Source organism: Bidens hawaiensis, unplaced genomic scaffold (assembly GCF_021521415.1).
Source record: "Bidens hawaiensis isolate Kalapana, Puna unplaced genomic scaffold, B.hawaiensis_p1.1 tig00010461_1, whole genome shotgun sequence".
In the NCBI taxonomy this organism is placed as follows: domain Eukaryota; kingdom Viridiplantae; phylum Streptophyta; class Magnoliopsida; order Asterales; family Asteraceae; genus Bidens; species Bidens hawaiensis.
Window position 1 is genome coordinate 707,119 of NW_027491796.1, and position 14,349 is coordinate 721,467.

The 14,349-nt window shown below is 35.5% G+C and overlaps 2 protein-coding genes across 2 annotated transcripts; one reads left to right on the forward strand and one right to left on the reverse strand.

Moving 5' to 3' along the window:
• The first annotated feature begins 1,460 nt into the window (after window positions 1-1,460).
• LOC143535266 (uncharacterized) lies at window positions 1,461-6,788 on the forward strand. The gene is made up of 2 exons (XM_077029562.1): window positions 1,461-1,868; window positions 6,435-6,788. The coding sequence occupies exons 1-2, from the start codon at window positions 1,573-1,575 to the stop codon at window positions 6,640-6,642; spliced, it is 504 nt and encodes a 167-aa protein (XP_076885677.1). The 5' UTR covers window positions 1,461-1,572; the 3' UTR covers window positions 6,643-6,788.
• A 1,132-nt stretch (window positions 6,789-7,920) lies between these two features.
• On the reverse strand, window positions 7,921-11,896 carry LOC143535267 (lysine histidine transporter-like 8). The gene is made up of 5 exons (XM_077029563.1): window positions 11,464-11,896; window positions 11,050-11,183; window positions 10,498-10,934; window positions 8,596-8,727; window positions 7,921-8,515 (listed from the first exon to the last, which is right to left on the reverse strand). Exons 1-5 carry the CDS (start codon window positions 11,784-11,786, stop codon window positions 8,027-8,029), a joined length of 1,515 nt encoding a protein of 504 aa, XP_076885678.1. The 5' UTR covers window positions 11,787-11,896; the 3' UTR covers window positions 7,921-8,026.
• Between the last annotated feature and the right edge of the window lie 2,453 nt (window positions 11,897-14,349).

Sequence of the window (14,349 nt, forward strand, 5' to 3'; positions counted from 1 at the left end):
ACCGAAGCCAGACCTAGTATGCAGCTTATGGTTCAGTTTCATTTGCAAGTCTCATGGTCTCTGCTTCAGTCGGTTCTTGCAGAACCGTTAAAAAAATGGGAACAGATCCATCATGGTATGTACTTTCGTATACCCATAACATATGAGTCGGTTCCTACAGAGTGCATAACTTTTGAAGATGCTTGTGTCGTCTTTTGATGCAAGATATTGCAAACTTTGCTGTTTTGGCCTCCTGAATCCCCTTTCGGCACTACACAAATATGCTAATCAGTAAAAGTGAAATAAAAGGCGAGTTTAGAAAGTGTGGTTTAAACTAATAATCTAAATAATCAATGTTTAGTATCTTTAAAAACATGATCCAAAGACTTATAAAGAAAAATAAAATGAACTAACCTGATAATAATAATAATAATAATAATAATAATAATAATAATAAGATATTGGTTTCCACCATCTACGATTACACATATGAACACATAAATTAGACAGTTTTAATGAATGGAAATACAAAGTTTTAAAAAAATAAAAATACAATAATTTAAATTTACCATACCGAAATGACTATTCTACGGTTAGATTCAGGCAACATCATCTTCTACGCAATCAGCCTCTCTAGTCTCTGTAATTCACAAATCATTCATCATCAATTAATAACAACAAAGTCATCAAAATTAAGGTGTTGTAACTGACTTAGGAAACTTACAATATCAATGCCATCTTTACATCTGGTGTTGTTGCCTAGAGCTACTCAATCTGAAAGAAAAAGTACCAATTATAAAAAATATTTAATTTTTTTTACCTTTCTAGCTATTTTTTTTTTATGAAAACGACTTCTATATGTAAAATTCTAAAAACTTATGTAAAATTGTGTGTTTTACATAAATGGCCTTTAAAAATGTTTTTTAATTATATATTTACATGTAAAAGACTTTGTTTCTTAGCCCCACCTTTTTGTGGTTTCTTTTCGAACCTGCCACTATATATATGGTTTTCTTTAAGAACTAATTAGAGCAATTGATTTACATAATTTATGATTGTTAGGACTTATGAGTTGTGACAAACTTGTAATTCTTATATTGATTTTAGGCTAATCGATTCCCACCAGTCTTAAGCCCTTAAAGGCACCGTGTGATTGTTCATCATATATACCATGTATGTTTCATTTACACGCTTAAGCTAATATTAAGTAGATTTTGGTGTGTATTGTATCGATTGTTAATTCACGGCATTTAGTGTTTTACTGTGGTTAAAAATTGAGACTAAAACATTGTTAAGAAGTACAACCGGTGCGTTAGTTTTTGAAGTGAATCCGGGTGAAAGTTGAAACATTAGTTTTTAATAACGCGATACATGACAGTAAAACCGTGTCTAATAAATACCCGGTCCCATACCCGTCGCCCGACACTCAATTCTATCAGGGTATTAACGTCATTTAACACCAAAACCAAAAAACTTCCTCCTGTTCCATCCGCCGGTGGTTGAAACTTGAAACCGAAACCTCTCTCCGTGGATGATCAATCAATCAATCCTTTATTATTATTATTATTATTATTATTAAGATTCAATTTGTATATGATCCAATCAAACGTATACAGATCATCCGTAGATAATAAGAGAGATCGAGGCGGTGGCGGTACCGTCAAAATGTTACCGCGATCCGTATCCATGCCACAAGACGACGACAACAACAACAACACCACATCTGCTGGTGGTGGTGGTGGTGGAAGTGCTAATTATTATTATTCTGGACAGAGGATTACAAGATCTAATCTGGTGGATCAGCTTAGAGAATATCAGATTCGATCAAAGCATGATTGGGCATCCATGTCGTTCTTCTCATCTACTTCCAATCTATCTTCTTCTTCCAGGTGATTTGATATGTTTGTTAGGGTTAGGGTTAGGGTTTTGTTGGTGTAATTTTGTGTGAATTGATTAATTGCTTCATGATTAATTGATTATACTGTAATTCTGAGGAGGAAGCTTATAAATGAAATGAAGGTTATTAAAATAGTGATTGCTGGTTGTGTTTTTTTGGTGTTGAATTGGTTTAATTTCGTATATTTATGCAGAAGTTGTTGGGTTATGAAGGCCTTTGGGCCGGTTTTATTAGAAGGCCCGGTTTTGGCTCCTAATTATGTTTAACCCTAATCTTGTTTATTATATATATCCCATCATGTAATTGTAATCTTGGTTCTGAGCTAATAAGAAAACCTAGTTGCAGCCCGTGGACGTAGGTCCCCTCGCGGGGACCGAACCACGTTAAATTCTTGTGTCGTTTATATTTTCGTTTATGTGTGTTTATCGTTGTGCATGTGTGTGCTGTTTCGCTTCCGCGCGCCGCTTTGTTCCTAACAAGTGGCATCAGAGCTTTGGCTCGTTGTTTACACACGGTTTTGCACGGGTATCGATCGAAAAAAAAAAAAGGTAGAAGAGGCTGGTTTGAGAAGGGCTGCTACAGTGCCGCCGCTACAGTGCCGCGGTGAACAGTATCCGGCATGAACAGTGTTTCCGGCGGTGAACAGTGATTCCGGCGGTGAACAGTATTGTCAGAGATCTTCGTTTTTCTGGTTAACAGGGCTGTTCGGGGCTGTTTTTCAGGGCTGTTTGGGACGGTTTTCCGGGTGATTTTGCAATTAGAATTCCTGTTTTGGACTTCTTGGAGTTGCAGGTTTCACTCGGGCGTTGCAGGTGAAGCACCGGGTCGGGTGTTTCGGGTTTTAGGGTTTTTCTTTGGAGGTTGCTCGGCTTCAGGGAACCGGGTTTTGTGAAGACCATTTAGGTTCGGGTTCAGATTTGTTTGCAAGAGATTAGTCTGAGGTAACTTTATATAGTTTATTTACAGTTAGTTGATTTATCGGTTATTGCAAGAGCAAATCGGTTTATTTGGCAGTGTTCTGTTGAACAATCGTCAAGTTTAGGCCCGTGCCCTTGTTGTGTCTGTTCACTGTTTTCGATTTGTTCTCGTTTGTTATTGTTATAACTGAAGACGAGGTGGTTATGATCGGAATGTTTGACGGTTTGGATTTTGGTTGATTGGTTTGTCATGTGAACTTGGATATAGTACTGGTGATGGATAAACTTGGAGAAAATGGAACCAGCGGGTGTGCTGGTGACGGCATAAGTGAAAAAAAAAAATGAGGTTAGTGGCAAGTCATGTTAACTATTGCTCGTTTGGATGATCTTTCGGTTAGGGTTTGAGTTAACTGATCGTGTGTACGGTCATAGAACCCTTGGTACCGCTTGATTTCATGAAAGTTCTACTGTTGTTATAGCTGTTTGCCTGTTAGCTGGTTCGAAACTGTGATTATTACTTCTTGTTCGTTTGGAATTGTGAAGTTATATCTTGTTTGGTGGTGATCAGTGGTACACCATTTGAGAGGTTCATAATCTCGTGTTGGGTAAAGTTATTTGCCGGGATAGTACGAGTGGGGTTCATCTCATGGAGTGTTGGTGTGGCATGGGTTGGGATAACAGGAACAGTGGGAGCTGGGCATAGTCGACTTGGTAGGTTGCGTAGAGGTGAGACATTTTAAGAGTCGATGTCGAAAGGTTTGGAATTCTGCTTTTGAGAATGTATCTGGGGTTGATGCATTGAGACTCAGTGAAGGCGGTGAAGACTCTTGGGTTCAAGATTCTAGTTTGCTTTATTTCTTGTTACTCACTTCAATGAAGCATTTGTTGAATCTTTTTAGTTAAAGACTTTTGGAAGATACGGTCTCTGTATCGTCGGAAGAAGTGAACCAACTTCCGAGTTATAAGGTCTTGGCTCGCTGAATCGGGTAGAGCTAAGGGGTTTCAGTTTGCAGACATGAAGCCTGGAGCCACAGTGATGTTAGCTTGAGCGTATTCGGAGGTCTGAACATGTTCGGGGTTTTGGTAACAGTGGGAGCACGCGGTGTGTTCTAGGTTTGTTTCCAAAGGGACGTTGAGTTCGGAAGACTGGGAAATCCGAATGTGAAAATCTCTCCTGGTATAGTCTGCTGATTTTTGGAGAGTGATTATCCTCTGGAAGTCTTTGGAGCCGGTAGTGTGAGTAAGTGAGGGCCGGTTAAGATTGAGGATGAGCCATTGGCGGGTTTTGTCATGGCTGGGTCTGTGATGACCGGATTGGAGCTCTCGGGAGCTTCAATGGGCCTTTCAGGTAACTGATGGGAAGGGGCGCTGCAACTGGTGTGGATTGGTAGAAATCTTAGTTTGTTCCTAGAGAACTGGAGGCTTGGAGAACTTCTTTTGTTGAAGTTTTAGCTTGTTCTTGGAACTGGAGGCTTGGTTGATTTCTATTACTGAAGATTACTAGAGTTACTGGATGAATGAGATTGTTATATTTACTTGGATGGCAGGCTGGAATTTATCGCAAGGCCTTCAAGTGGGAGATTGTTGGGTTATGAAGGCCTTTGGGCCGGTTTTATTAGAAGGCCCGGTTTTGGCTCCTAATTATGTTTAACCCTAATCTTGTTTATTATATATATCCCATCATGTAATTGTAATCTTGGTTCTGAGCTAATAAGAAAACCTAGTTGCAGCCCGTGGACGTAGGTCCCCTCGCGGGGACCGAACCACGTTAAATTCTTGTGTCGTTTATATTTTCGTTTATGTGTGTTTATCGTTGTGCATGTGTGTGCTGTTTCGCTTCCGCGCGCCGCTTTGTTCCTAACAGAAGTATACTTGTTAGGTTTCATTTTCATAGTGAACTGGTTGTGAATATTGGGATTAATTGCTAATCGGTGAGTTACTGATTAAGTTTCACCTAATTGGACTATTAATCGGTAGTTGGTCAAATTCGAGAATAGGTATAAAATGGTCAGGATTGGGTCAAAGTTTTTCAAAGTCGGCCATATTTGCTCAAAACCATTGAAATATTTAAAACTATACTTATTTTGATAATTTATATTATAAATTTTTTTTCTTGTGTGTGTTACTTTGGAAAATTACATATAAAAAATATGATTAATCACTAGTTGGTATCCCACCGCCTGACTAGTGCTTAGCAAGTTCTGCAGCACCAGTAAACTGTCAGTAATTTGTAAATGTGACCTGCAATGATTGCCATCCTTAGCAACATATCTCACGGATATTTTTATGTGACCTATAGTGATTGCCTGTGTAGCAAGTTTGCAGCATGTGTCTTACTGATTTTTGTTGATAGAAGTTAGAACCAGGTTATTCTTTCCAATAGGGGTCATTCTCATGTGAGAGATAGTTATAGTTTATAAATACATAGGCTCGTGATCGAATTAGGTTCTTGATAGAAGTAGGATTGTACCTTTTTACTTTTGAATGTTTTTGCGATCAAAACTGATTGCTTTATGATAATTCATGTTTTTAGCTTTCCAATTGAACTAGTGCTTATGTTGTATGTTAGATGCTAACATTTGGATTTTGACCTCTTAAGTTGGGTTTATGACGCGTGAAACATAAACAATTGACAATTTGAGGTTTTATTTTTAGTTTGGAACATCCAACTACATTCATCTTCACTCGTACAGTACTTAAGCTTTCTACTTTAAGCGATGTTAATTATATTCTATAACCTTCTGGAAATTTGAATGACCTTCATTGAACATGCTGACAAATGTTTAGGTTTTAAAAATAATGATACAAAGTTGATTACTTTATTATACCTGTGAGCAACCTACCTGCAAACTAAGTTTCACAACACTTGGAATATAAGTATTCCTGGTGTTGAAAACTAGCAATAGAGTTGAATATGGGATAGTATAGCCAAAATTCAAATATAGCTCTCTCTTGTAGTAACTAATAATAAATGTTCTGTATCCGTACATTTTGTTTATTACTTTAAGGGCAATTGGCATAAAAACCCAACTTACTCTATGTTTATTCTCACAAAAGTGCCTCAAGCCCTCAACAGTTTTTTGCACATTAAAGTCCCTTTACATGTTAAATTTGAACAAAGTTGTAATTTTTTTAAACAACTTGAAACCAGTACATCCAATCTGTTTTAAAAAAATAACTAGGATCCTAGGATAAAAAAAAATAGAAGCCACGCTAGAATGTGCGAAAAATTTCACGATTTTATTCAAATTTAGCAGGTGTAGGGACTTTAATGTGCGAAAAATTATGAAGTTTGTTTGAAAAATAAGAATGTATGTTGTTTGTTTATAATATTTGTCCTTACTTTAATCATGGAAAATTGGTAGTTAAAATGTTTGAAAATAGTACCCAAGTGATAGTTTGCCTCTAGTTAATGATTTCAATGCATACTTCTATCTTTACTTTTTAGAAGCAGGTTCACATGAGATATATTGTTTATTGATAGCTAAAATGTAACCGGACTATATTTATTGTAAAAATTAAGATGTTTGACTTACAATCTCAAGTATGTTAGTATCATTTGTGTTGTTTTAACGTTTCATTTTAAAAATATCATGTAAATATTATCTGAAAACCTCCTTTTTTCATTACTGGACGTGCAGGGTGGACGTAGTGGTGTTTGTAATATGGGAACTTGTGATTCTAGCTTTTTTCGTTTTCTCTGCAGTTTCATTATATTTCAGGCATATGAAACTCGGATTCGGTTTAGCAACTGTCACATTGTTACTCTTAGTATCTATGAAGGTAACAAAGCGGATAAAATTGGCCCAGAAAAAGAAACGAAGGATGCTTCTTCCTTTATCAATGTAGAAACTTAACAATTTCATTTTGTAAATTGCAACAAGTTTTGACCATTTATACGGTCTCTCCCTTTTCTTGGTTTATTTTGTTTTGTAATTGCAGTTGAAGCAAATGATGATTTAAAGAATGAAAATTATTACGACCACTTCGATTGTTTTATTGTGCTGTGTTATTTCAGGTTGCATTGCATTCGAGTTTGGATTCTTTTTTATGTTTTTCCAGGTATGCTGACTTCTTATTTGACTGTTTGAGCATGTTTAGTATTACCATAGTCTTTTTACTCGAAATGTTGGGTTTTGTTTTAGTGGTGGTAAGATGAGCAGATCAGGTGGGTAGCGTGTCAGAACGGGTTCGGGTTGGAAATTGGTTCTTTTTAGTACATACGTTTGTAAACGAGCTGAACCCAGCCGAGCCAGACAAGGGCTTGAGCTCGGCTCGTTTATCTCAACTAACTGAAATGTTGGGCTCAAGCCCGGCTTGTCAAAAGCTCAAGCCAGCTCATTGCTCATTTGCTTTTTAAAAAATACTGAAGTCTTTATTTATTTACGCATATTGCTATATATAAAATCGAATAATATTATAGCATACACATAATGTAAAGCTTATAAACTACATAGTTCATAACTCATATGTATCTTAAAAATGAGTTATGATGTATAAACATTAAAATTTAGCCTTTACTTTTAAATGAGTCAAATGAGAATTAATTTTCAATGCTGAGAATTTTCAATATTCTTTATTTTTTTTCCATTAGAAAATATTATATGGCTTCAAGAGATTTTTTGTATATTATTTCGGGCTTTATTTTAGACGTGCCAACGAGTGAGCTAACAAGCTGGGCTCGGGCTTGGCTCGTTTACAGATTGAGTCGGCTTGGCTTGTTTACAGATTGGGCTGATACGACTTGTTTACAGATTGAGCTGACTCTGTGAGGCCCGTTTATAAACGGGTCGATTTTGAGCGAGCAAGCCACGAGCTATTTGAACAGTGTACGGGTCGTTATAAGCTGGGCTGGGTTTCTTGCTGATCAAACACAACATTATTACTATTTAGTATTTACAAATAAAGTCTTAAGTACTTGACTAAAACAACTTAAGAAGTAGTCACACGACTCACATTTTCAAGATTCAAACTTAATATACACATTTAACCCGACCCCTTTTAACTATTTTTTCAGACTTGACTCGTTTAGAACAAACAACCCATTAGCAAGCAAACGGATTGAAATCGTCACCTCTTGTGCCTGTTTGTATATCTAATAAATATAAAATGAAACCTATTATTTTATAGATGAATTATCTCTTACATTAGCTTGGAATCGCAAACTGCTTATGTTGTACAACTGTTAATGCTTTAGGTAGTTATATATATGCCCACATAAATCTAGTATTTTTCATTCGGGCTTAAAGAAGTGAACCTCGATACCTCGAGTCACTATAGTCCAAATGGCCCCAAAAACAAGTAGAACACTTAATAGCATTCCTAAACACCCAAGCACCCAATTGAGCCACCACATTTTGCTATACGGCTCGGGCTTCTTCATCACAATCCACATAAAACACGGGTATGCTAAAGTTATGGGCAATGCAATGCCTCCAATAAGGCCTGCTAGGCTTGGTAAGAATGGGAGTGCAACCGCTACAAAGAACGCTAGCCCTCCAAAGAAAACCCGAGACCCAGCCCGTACCCACCACGGACATGGCCCGTTCATTTTAGTCACGTATCTTAATTCCAAGTTGTCGAAAACTGGCATCGCGTATATTTGGAAAGATGTGAGACAGTTGATGATGACGAGGATGCTCGTTAATTCTAGGATTGCTTTTGAGGTTGACTGTCCATGGTATTTGTATAATGCGGTTAACAGTCCTCCGGTTGTAGGCATCTGCATCAATATGTTTGTGCAATAAGTGGTTGTACATGGTGCGTTTAACGTTGTAATTGAAGTGCGTGAGTGATACGTACCAGGTTTCCGTAGGCCCAATAGCCACCAATGGCGAGAGGAAACAGGCACGTTGCGATGACGAGATACGCATATTTCACACCTTTCCACATTGGTACTCTTGATGGCTGCTTTAGGCTTGAAGGCATTGTACCCTACATCATTATATACGCCTATCAGTTGATAGCAAAAATAAGATTAACCATGACTTGTGTTCGCGTGTCAAACTTGACATACACGCAAAAAGACACGATAATAAAGATCGTGTCAACTGTCAACCCTCAACACATGAGCACAAAATAATATGAATTTTCACGGGTTGACATAACATGATTAAACCACTCAAATAAACTTAAGAAGTACTTTTTAGAAACTAGATTAAACATGCAAACCATTAAACCCATTATGTTGACTTAAATACAACTCATTTAGCTAAACATGTTTGTTGGTTCAACATGAAACGGATCGAATCTATCTAGACCAGATTTTAAGTCGTAAAACTTACTTTAGATTCACCTTTTTGGGTATGAATCTACACCCTTGGATTGAACACATACCATATAAATGAGTTATATTGATTATAATAATAATAATAATAACAATAATTATAATGTATAATATATTAGTATTAATAAATAGTTAAATTGTAAATGCCATCCTAAAGACAAGCTTTCAAATCGAATTGTACTATAAATATTAAATAATGACTTTATCTATGTATGAGTATGACGTGACGAGTCTCAAGGGTTCTTGTAATAGGTCACTATAACTTTAATAAAAGAAAACTTTATACATATTCAAATGTGTTTTAGCACTTAATAAAGAAACTTGAGTTGAAAGAAAGGATAATTATTTTGACAATCATGATTAAAGGATAATAATGCAACTTTAACATATGAAAATAGGCTAATGTTTAATATGAATTATATCATGTTAATATTAATATATTCTATAATATATCATTAAAAAGTCTCATAATCTGATTTGAAATAATAAATTTTCTAAATTTGTTTCAAATACATATGAAACGAATGACAAACGTTGGCTACATGTGCATAACAATATAACATGCATATATACTCTTTTTTATGTTTGAATATACTTATATTTAATCAAATTTAAATAGATTAAGGGTAACAATTTTTACTTCAATTTTATTATAAACTTCGTATATCTTAATTATTTTAAGAACGCTGATGTACTAAAATTTAATTTCCATTTTTATTTCATAGTTAAAACTTAAGTTAAATTTTCTTATATTAGCACTATTAAGGTCATAACCCCCCCCCCCCCTCCCTATATAATAAAGTACCAACGTAGCAAACACTGGACTTATGACGCGTACTTGATTGGAAGCACGTCTGATGCACCAAACCAGGATCCAAATAAAAACCTACTTTTCAATACAAATTAATTTTAAATTAAAAAGAATTAGATTTAATAATCCAATTAATAAAATATTGCCATATTGATCAATGATAAGGCATGCTTACAATTTGATAATTTTAACTTTCATTTTCGTTGCAAATGACAATCTTAATTTCCATAACATACACTTAACCAAGTTGTAATCCAATTAAAAAGTCGCAAATCATTTTTAAAACGATACAAGTGAGAGTTAGGTGTAAATAGTTAATTCCGTGTTAGACTTAGTTTGTCATTGACAACGAAAGTAAAAGTTACGAGTGTTATTGATCAAATTGTCAATATAAATTATTATTGGCAATATTTCAAAGTTTACGTTAATAAATCCAATATTTATTATATATAATTATAATTTGGTGTCTTAACTTCTAGTAATTACCCTCAACACTTGTAAACTAAGATGCAAAATTTTTTGTAACAATTTTTAACAGATTTTTAATTATCTTTCAAATAAATATATACGTCAAAGAAGAGAAACCATGCAAAATAAATCAACAAACCTGTATTTCAAGCACCAAATTATGGCCTCTAAAAGCAAAAGCCACGATGCCAAGAGCATTTAGAACATCACAAACCCTAGCAATTCCCGACACCTTCTCCGGTTGCTCATTCGATACACCAACAGGCCTTCCTTCAATCACCGATACCACCCATATGATGGTGCAATACGAGACTGATGCAATTGCACCAATTAATGAAACTCCAGCAATGGAGTTTAAGTTTGGCAGTTGTGACAACACAACTGCCAAACATGTGAAAACAAGGTACCACTCAATCATGGATAACGGGGTGTCGTTTTTGTCCTCGAATGTATTCCCAACGATGGTGTTCAAAAGAAGTTTTGACGTGGCTCCTCCGATCATGACTAAGGTTATGCATGTCCCACTTGAGAGGTAAATTGTTGGTATTAATGTCATTAACTTCCCTAACTTCTCACCTGAATTATATAATATACATATCAAGTCAATGAGTTATGATCATATTATTCATTTATTATAGTTGTGTGAATTCGAGTTTTCGCATGAATTTGAAGTTCTTGAAAGAAAGCATACCGAAAGTAGCTATGGAAAGCCAAAGGTATCGACTGTATCGAGCTCCAGAAGGTGATTCGTGGAGTTGAATCAAAAGCCATAGTGTGTACATTTGCCACACAAAAAATGTAGACAAACTTATTATCCCCCAAATCCTACAAAAGTTTAATCATTTTATGAGAACCTGTTATCTTTAAACTTACAGGATTCTGTCACTACCCTGCTAATCAACGAGATCATATAACTTGCAACTTGTGTGGGTATGTAGACCTCAAGGAAACCAGTTACATGAGACTATTGCTAGAGGGAAATCGGGTGTTTACCGCTATAAATACCACCCTCAAAGGAGTGATGTTAGGTGATGATTGAGTTTGTGTGTGAAAGTTAATTAGTGAAGAGTGTGTGCATGTGATGGTTAGGAATTGAGTTACTTACCAGCCAAGTGCGGCGAAGGCAAGGGGAAGGACAAGAGCTTGGATTCCGATTCCGGAGCTAAGGGAATGGAATGCTGCATAAAACGCGTTTCCATTTCTTGATTCGGTTATGGGAAGCCATTCATCGTGCGGGTTGAGCTTGGTGAAGTCCAAGTAGCCTTGCATGCTTTCCATGGCCTTCTTCATGGGGCTAGCCAATGGCGTCATGACATGTGTGATGAACGGGCTCTTCGGGGTCATTGGAATGGAAATAGATGGTGAAGGTGATGGAGTTGGGATTATTGTGGGAGTAGGAGGTTGCTTGCTTGGGTTAACTTCAGGCATATTATTCTAGTTTTGCCCGACAAACAGAAAAAAACAAACAAGACTCGAATGTTTGTTTTCTAGTTCAACCGATGATATAAGATCATGTGTGTCACACTCACAAACACACGTATGTAGTAGGAAACTTGTGGGACTATCTTGCAATTTATAAGGGGAGAGTGTGAGTGCAAATAAAGCACTTTTTGTTTTTTTTTAATTTTATTTTAATAAAGCTAAACAAAATTTTGTAATATATCTTTTGGGAATATAAGAAGAGACATCACAATAATATTGTTATAGACTTATATCTTCTAGCTAGTCATGTTAAAACAACCTCTTAACATATCTACGTTGGTAATTAATGATTGGCTCAACTTTGACAGGCTTATATGACATAAAAAAATATAAAAAAAAGATATTTTCAACCAATTTAATAACATAAGTAATAAGTTACAACATTTGAGATAATTGGAATATAAGCCTCTCAAAACTATGATGTGGCCAGAGTAACAACGTAATATTTACGCCAACAACTTGTATTAGATGACCATCAATAAGTGCAACTTGTCTTCTTAGTTCATAATTCAACATATCACCACTTGTATTAGCAATTACAAACCGGTCATGAGCAACGATGTATCTTGTGATTTGAATTAATACTTTTGGTATTGATTTAATGGCTTCTATATCTGGACCGACATCCTCAATGAGTATGTTTAAATGAGTATGTTTTAGTTATGCCATTAAATAAGTAATGGCGGGTTTTTTAATACGCTACATGTGTTCGGAGTCAGGCTATGCGTAGTTAGTGGAGGGGGCTACAAATAGTAATATATATATATATATATATATATATATATATAACATAGTAATATAATAATAAAATCAATCCTTCTTCCGGTGACAAAACCCACCCGCCCCGCCCCATTTCACCCCAATATCGCCCGGGGGGGCCGTGCTCCCCCCAAAATCGCCCCAGTCGCCCCACTTTTCTCGCCCACTACGTTAAGCCTCAGGGGCGTAGGCAACTTTAGTAAAACGGGTTCGGCCGAACCCGTATAAAATTTTGTTTTAGTGTGTTATATATTAGTGTATTTTGACATCGAATCCGTACAAATTTCAACATCGAACCCGTAGAAAATCCAAATCTAAGTGATAAACAACCGGTCGTCAGTTCGTTAAAATTTTCTGAACCCGTAGGAAAATATTTATGGCTACACCACTGTTTGGAGTATAATATGTTTAATAATCTGAAGTATAGAGTTGCTATTTACGTACTTGCACCAATTATATATTACAATGTTGATGATAATATACTAATATAATCTCACATGCCAAAATATCAAATAATAATTAATTAATTATAAAGCTATAACAAACACAAAAATACATGACTCATTTATAAAGAACACTGCTATAGAAAATGGAAATAAATAAAAGGAAACAGTGGCGGTGTTGACGAGCGATAAAGCAAAAGCCTTTTGACTGATATGTGGCTGCCATTATAGTCTTGTGTTTGGTTACTTTTGTCTTTCTCAGTTTCTCATCTACGTACGAACTTTCCATAGTGTTTCGCTAATTCACCCTCAAAGAAATTTATATATACACCATAAAAAGTAATACTTACCGTATGAATAATCTTATTATTACATGTACATTAGATGTAATATTAACCTTGGTTCGTTTTATTTAATTTTAATTTTCGGTTACAATTTATATTTCATTCAATATGTTTTTTCTATAACAACTCACGTTCTTTGATTATTTTTTTTTAAAAGAACAAATACAAAACTAAATTTCTCTCGATATTTGGGTATAAATTTTATTGAAATGAAGTTGTATTTAAAGTATGTTATATTTGTTATCGTAAGCCAACTGTCAATATTTTTTGGGCATATACTAATATAATATTTGGGCCTTCTCTTTTCTTTGTCGATAGTGATAACAAGTGCCGTAATTAACAAAATCAATATCAACTTTCAGCTTAGTTCCCACCGCATCGCTACAACGAATGTGTAAGTCAACCTTTTTTTTTGAATGACAAACATATTTTTAATTTTTGTCGAATGTGAGATCTGAATTCATGACCTCCCAAACTCTTCCAACCCAAGAGTTTTAAAAGTTTTGTCTTAGTCATTAGACGCCAATCCCATTAGTACGTGTTAGTCAACTGGTTAATAATATACACTCTACATCATATATTTTTTCGAATGGCTACTCTACATCATATATATATATATATATATATATATATATATGTGTGTGTGTGTATGTATGTTTTTAATATAATTATCATTTTCTTAAGATACAAAAGTTATTTTCATTTATTAAAACATTTTTAGGTATTAAAACGTACTCATTCATGAAACCATCTCCCGTTCACCAAACCATATCCAACGGGATGTTCATGACGTGGAGCCATGTGCGAAAAGGGGCGGGGGGGGGGGGTGGTTGGACGCCTTTAAAGAGAGAAATGACAAAGAGCTGACACGAAGATGGGCATATCGCTAGCGAAGACTTTACCCCACGAAGGCACGAATGGTCTGATAGATTGTATGTTTGTTATTTAATACGAAACCAGCCA

Excerpts from the sequence above, each read along its gene's own strand:
- LOC143535266 (XM_077029562.1), top strand. The coding sequence starts at position 1,573 with ATGATCCAATCAAACGTATACAGATCATCCGTAGATAATAAGAGAGAT. Across the intron at positions 1,869-6,434 it reads AATCTATCTTCTTCTTCCAG|GGTGGACGTAGTGGTGTTTG; the intron begins GTGATTTGATAT and ends CTGGACGTGCAG.
- LOC143535267 (XM_077029563.1), bottom strand. The coding sequence starts at position 11,786 with ATGCCTGAAGTTAACCCAAGCAAGCAACCTCCTACTCCCACAATAATC. Across the intron at positions 10,935-11,049 it reads GCTTTCCATAGCTACTTTCG|GTGAGAAGTTAGGGAAGTTA; the intron begins GTATGCTTTCTT and ends TATATAATTCAG. Across the intron at positions 8,728-10,497 it reads ATTTGGTGCTTGAAATACAG|GGTACAATGCCTTCAAGCCT; the intron begins GTTTGTTGATTT and ends ATAATGATGTAG.